Source organism: Suricata suricatta, chromosome 10 (assembly GCF_006229205.1).
Source record: "Suricata suricatta isolate VVHF042 chromosome 10, meerkat_22Aug2017_6uvM2_HiC, whole genome shotgun sequence".
NCBI classification, from domain to species: Eukaryota; Metazoa; Chordata; class Mammalia; order Carnivora; family Herpestidae; genus Suricata; species Suricata suricatta.
This window is the reverse complement of record NC_043709.1, coordinates 44,034,068-44,040,067: the sequence shown is the minus strand read 5'-3', so window position 1 is coordinate 44,040,067 and position 6,000 is coordinate 44,034,068. Positions and strand designations below refer to the sequence as shown.

Below are 6,000 nucleotides of genomic sequence, written 5' to 3'. Positions count from 1 at the left end.
GGGGGGGGGGGGGGGGGGGGGGGGGGGGGGGAACTGAGGGGCCAGGAGACAGAAGGGCACCTATAGTAAACCTGGGTTTTCATCGGTTTGTGCCCCTCACTACTGGTAATTTGAGCAAACCTAAAATACCTGATCTAGCCAAAGCTATTGTTAACCTAATAAAGCTTCAACTGGAGGCTTCTGAGCCATTTGATCTTTTAACATGATTTTAATAGTTCTTTTTAAACACTAGTCAGTTCATTATAATACTTCAAGGATAAAGTAGTCAAATTAAAGAAGAGCTCAACGCAAACTTATACATGAATGTGGATTCTTATGTTTTCAAGTCAGTCAGTACAGTGGCCACTAGAATTTGGGGGCAGTCCCTATAATTTTCTCTTCCTTAACAGGTATACTCTGGTACGTGTCAGTGTATTTTGTATTTAAAATAAATATGAAAGTAAAAACTTCCCTGCTGTGCTTGACAGTGGCATTTTATTTTTTGGAATAATTATGCTTTCTACTGTAATACATAGCTTAAGAGTTCATTTTTTTAAAATATGTGTAGTTTAGAGCACCTGACTGGCTCAGTCAGTTAAGCATCCAACTCCTGATTTCAGCTCAGGTCATGATCTCACAATTCCATGAGTTTGAGCTCTGCATCGGGCTCTGACAGCACAGAACCTACTTGGGATTCTCTTTTTCCCCTCTCTCTGTACCCCCCCTCCTCTCTCTCTCTCTCTCTCTCTCTCTCTCTCTCTCTCTCAAAATTAATAAATATAGAAGTATGTATGTGTAGTTTATCTACATGGAAGTAATACAGTAAATTTTAATTTATATATTGTTTCATAGCAATTAAGCAAATATTTATTGGGCCCCTACTGTTTGCAAGGCACTATGCTAAGTGTTAAAGATAAATAGATAGTATAATGATCCCTGTCCTCAAGAAACTTATAATCTACTTTTATTTCACTGGATATTTATTAAAATAGAAAAATTCCTAAACAATGTGTTAAGTGTCATAATGAAGGAACACAGAGGAAGGAATACCAGAATCTATCTAGGCTTTCCTTGATAAAATTTAATCTGCAGATATTTTGTCTTGACCATGTACATCAACAGCACATCATAGCATTGTGAATTACTCCTGCTTAAAATGGTTCTATATAACCTTGATCTAAATCAGTATGGTAGTATTTATTTTTATTCCCCATGTTAAGGACTAGATGGGGAGGAAAGGTCTCTTTAAAATCCTAAAAAATAAAAATAAAACCACTCAAGTCCATTTTTGAGTAATTTTTTTTTGCAACTTCTAAAAATTAGCATGAATTGGTTTCTGTTTCAGTGTCTGGATATTAAAATGTTGTATGTAAATGGAAGACACTTTAAATCATCATCTTTTAAAATATCTTTTAATCATTTAGGTGCAACCAGAGGTGTAATAGTTGGAATTTGAGTTGCCCTTTGTTTTTTTTTTTTTAAGGTTTCCTTTGGATCCTAAAAGAAGAAAAGAATGGGTTCGCCTGCTTAGGCGCAAAAATTTTGTGCCAGGAAAACATACTTTTCTTTGTTCAAAGCACTTTGAAGCCTCCTGTTTTGACTTAACAGGACAAACTCGTCGACTTAAAATGGATGCTGTTCCAACCATTTTTGATTTTTGTACCCATTTAAAGTCTATGGTAGGTAACATTACTTTTCTTTTACCCATTTTTACCATTTTTAGTACCCATTCTTTTTTGTTTACAAAGTGGAACCATTCAAAATATGTTGAAATTCAAATATAATGATCTACCTCAAGAAAGTTGCAAAACTTCCTCTCATGCAGTAAAAACGCAGGCCAGAATCAGAGCTCAGGTTTCCCTAATGCCAATACTTTTTCCCCATTCCAAACTGTTTTTACTATATTGGGATTTTATATTATTTCCAGTTATTCTCAGTAATTGAACCAATGGTAAAACTGAGAAATCAGCAGTAATGAAACCTCCAGCATCATTCTGCTCTTATTTTAAGATAACATTCAGAATGTGTGCAAAGAGCTTTAAAAACAGCACACCCATAGAATACAAGAGTTACACGAAAGAATATAAGTTCAAAGGAAAGCATAACAAAGCTTTATAGAGCTCAGGCATTTAGGCTGGTTTGAGTTTGGAGTTTCAAACTTAGGAGAGGGTTCTTGACCTTGCAGAGGACAATTATGATAACATGATGAGAACAAAGGCCAATGGGTTGAGGGGTAAGTAGAAAATAATCAAATATTAGCAAGTGAAATATAAAAAGGAAAGAGAATTAAGGTACATGGTATATGTATTAAAACACTTTTATCTAGCTGGGCAAAATCTGATCAGAGAGGAAAATTTATTTGTCCATAAATGAATCCTTATATGTCTTAATAAATGGTTGTTGAAGCCATAAAAAACACAAAGTTATGAGGTTATGACATACTTCGAACTGGAAGTGGTTAACTATTGTGGGAGTAGAAATCAAGATGGTGAATGGCAGAAGGGGTGAGATCCTAAATAGTAAGTTTGCCGTGTATATTTTTTCTTTAGATAATTAGGCAAAAAGGAATTTAGCCAGATACAGAAATATCAAATCTGTTAGAAAAACTATTCTGGTGGCAGAATATGAATTAAGATCAGAATAAGGCAGGCATCAATAAAAAAGTTTCTAATATATTCAAGCCAGATATGATATATGGGCCTGATGTAGACAGTAGCATTAAGAATGATGAAGAGGAAAAGATTCATTATAGAGATAGTTAGGCATCGAATTAATGAGACTTGATGAGCAATTGAATAAAAGACATAAAAGGAAAAGAGGTCCTCAGGTCCTGGGGTTTGGGTAAAACAGTTCCTAGTCAGATTTTAAATCCTTGAATGGAAGATGTAATGGAACAATTAATAAGTAAATATATTCAGGAGCTTGATACTTGGAAATAATTTTTTATTAAGTAGAACCCCAGATTTGAAATATTACCAAATTGAAAGAATAGGATGTACCTAAAAAAAGAGTCTAAATCACTATCACAGGTAAACCAAATGTCTAAATACATTACATTGGCCTTAGTGAAAAAACTGCAAAAGACTTTTAGAGTTTCCATAGAATCATATTCAGTAACTTGAAAGAGACCTTGGAAGTCCATTGTCTGTTTTCAAACAATATCCACATCCTTCCAGAGAGAAAACACAAAAAGAAATAGGTGGATGTTAAGATACTACATTCAACAAGTTGAGAAACTTGAATCCATGATTATACGAGATGGGCTGTTGATGTTGCCTATCAAACTTTTAAAAAATCACTTTTTAAAACTGGTTTAATTACTTGTATACAAAACAGGATAAAATTTACTTATTTGTGATATTCCATAATTTATCTTCAACCCTTTGATTTTATTTGGCTTAGAAACTCAAGTCAAGGAGTCTTTTGAAGACAAACAACACTTGTACTCCAACAGGACCATCTAATTTAAAATCAAACATTAGTAGTCAGCAAGTACTGCTTGAACACAGTTATGCTTTTAGGAATCCTATGGAGGCCAAAAAGAGGATTATAAAATTGGAAAAAGAAATAGCAAGCTTAAGAAAGAAAATGAAAACTTGCTTACAAAAAGAACGCAGAGCAACACGGAGATGGATCAAAGCCACATGTTTGGTGAAGAATCTGGAAGCAAATAACATAGTACCTAAGGGTACATCAGAACACATTTTACCAACTGCCTTAAGTAGTCTTCCTTTGGAAGATTTCAAGATTCTTGAACAAGAGCAACAAGCTAAAACGTTACAAATTCTCTAAAACAGACTAAGAATACCTTCGTTTAAGATTAGCTTACATAGAACTTGATGCTCATCCTTCATTCTCTTCAAACGCAAAGGTATTTAAGGAAATTATGCCAAAATTGGGTATTTAATAAAGTTTTACTTGAACTAACAGCATTACTGTATAATTTAAGATTTGATTATAAAAAAAATGGAAACTTTTTATGAAAATTTTATTTGAAAAAGAATGGAAGTGCCTTACATGAGAATTATGTACTTAAAAATTTTGTTAGGGAATTGTATGTTTGCAAGGTGTTTTGTGTTTTTATCTTTTAAAACTACTTTTAAAGAACCATCTATGACAATGTGTTTAATTTATATTAGAAAAAGTGTTCTTCCTATACCAATGTTAAGATACTACATTCTTAAGTGGATGCTAAGTAGGAGTTAACCAACATTCAATGACTTTAAAACTGCTTGGTTTTGTATTATTATTGGCACTGTGATTTGGAAATTTTATAGGAAAAAAAACCCGAGATACAAGGCAAGTTCTTTTATTTAAACTTTCTGTATCTGCTTACCAATAAAAATGAGCTAATCATGGCCTCCCTCATAAAAGTATTAGCTTTTCAAATAGATTGTAAAATATTTGAAAATAATATTTTGAATATGAAGTACCCTGGAGTCATCCAAGCAAGGTAAGGCTTCAAGTACCTCCAACTAGTTAAAACTGGTAGCTGGTTATATCTTGTGAAGTAATGCAGACATCGTGATCTAGCTTTTACCTTAAACAAAACAATAAATCTATTTTTCTCATAATAAAAATATTACACATTCAATTCCAAAATGTATGTATTAATTAGATGACATGATACAAAGTTCCATATTAGGAATATGTCTCTACCCCCATGTATGTTGATATCAAAATTCCTAAGCTTTTTTTCTCCCTAAGTCCATGATAGGATTTAATCACAGAAAAATTACTTACCATATTATACCTTCACAACTTATAACAAAATGGAATCAATTTATTGTATATATCAGCTTGCTTTTATCTCCTTTTTAGTGAGTCAAATATAGCAACTGTACTGCATAAGGGCAGTGAAATGTATTTTCTATAAAAATACTGTGTCTAGGGGCACCTAGGTGGCTCTGTGGGTTAAAAGACCTACTCTTGATTTTGGCTCAGGTCATGGTCTCATGGTTTGTGTCCAAGCCCCACATTGGAGCCTGCTTTGGATTCTGACTCTGGTCCTCATATGTATGGTCTCTCTCGAAAATAAATAAATAAACTTAAAAAAATATATATTTATCTGAAAAAGCTACACAAATGCTAGTTTGCAAAACAATATGAGAACTAGTTGCCTCTTGACTGAAGAGTTCACATTATTTTACCAGATAACTTGTAATTTTAATAAGAACCCTTTCCTTCAAACAGCTTTGGGCAAATCACATTAAGTTTTTTAATGGGTAATCAAGTTATTCCTAGTTCAAGCTTCTGACACTACCTTATGAAAGTAGCATATATATCTAACCATAATTGCTATACTTTTTTCCTTTAAAGTAACGCCTATTTAATTTTTAAAAATTGGAGGAAATATTTTTGTTGGTTTTGTTTTGGTGACATTTACTTGGATCCTAGCAATAGTCTTTTTACAGTATTAGCAGCCTGTCTTTTAATAAGGAATGCCTTCCAAGCAACTGGATTTCACAAAGGCAAGAGTAAGAAAAGGCCATTCTAGTTATCATCAGGCACTTAAATATTTATGAAAATCCTTTTGTGAACATTCTAAGCCTTGTTAATCATTTTATCTTAAATATTGGACATAGCTCCTTGGACTTGTCATTACCTGTTTTTTTTTTAATATGGTTTCAAATATCTCCTTTCTTACTGATTGACCATAACTCTATGCCTCAAAATAAGCTGAGCAAATCATCCTTTAAACATTAACTGTGTTGAGGCGTCTAGGTGGGTCAGTCAGTTAAGTGTCCAACTTTGGCTTACGTCATTGACCTCATGGCCTGTGGGATCAAGCCCCACGTTGGGCTCTGCACTGATACAGCTTGGAGCCTGGAGCCTGCTTTGGATTCTGTCTCTCTCCCTCTCTCTCTCTCAAAATAAAAATAAGATTTTAAACATTAACTGTATTTTCCAAGTATAAACTCGTGGTTCATCGCCCCTCCTGAATACAAAATACTAATTAATGCAGGCTAGTTTCCATCTATAACAGTATCTTTATATCAATATAACATATTAAGAATCACA

The 6,000-nt window shown here is 33.5% G+C and overlaps 1 protein-coding gene across 2 annotated transcripts in view; it reads left to right on the top strand.

Moving 5' to 3' along the window:
- Positions 1-4,573, top strand: part of THAP2 (THAP domain containing 2) — a 10,868-nt gene extending 6,295 nt beyond the window's left edge. For both annotated transcript variants that reach the window (XM_029953217.1, XM_029953216.1), the window contains 2 exons: positions 1,463-1,658; positions 3,382-4,573. In XM_029953217.1, the coding sequence (XP_029809077.1) occupies positions 1,463-1,658; positions 3,382-3,771 (586 nt within the window). In that variant the 3' untranslated portion in view covers positions 3,772-4,573. The remainder of the gene's footprint in view (positions 1-1,462; positions 1,659-3,381) is intronic.
- The last annotated feature ends 1,427 nt before the right edge of the window (positions 4,574-6,000 follow it).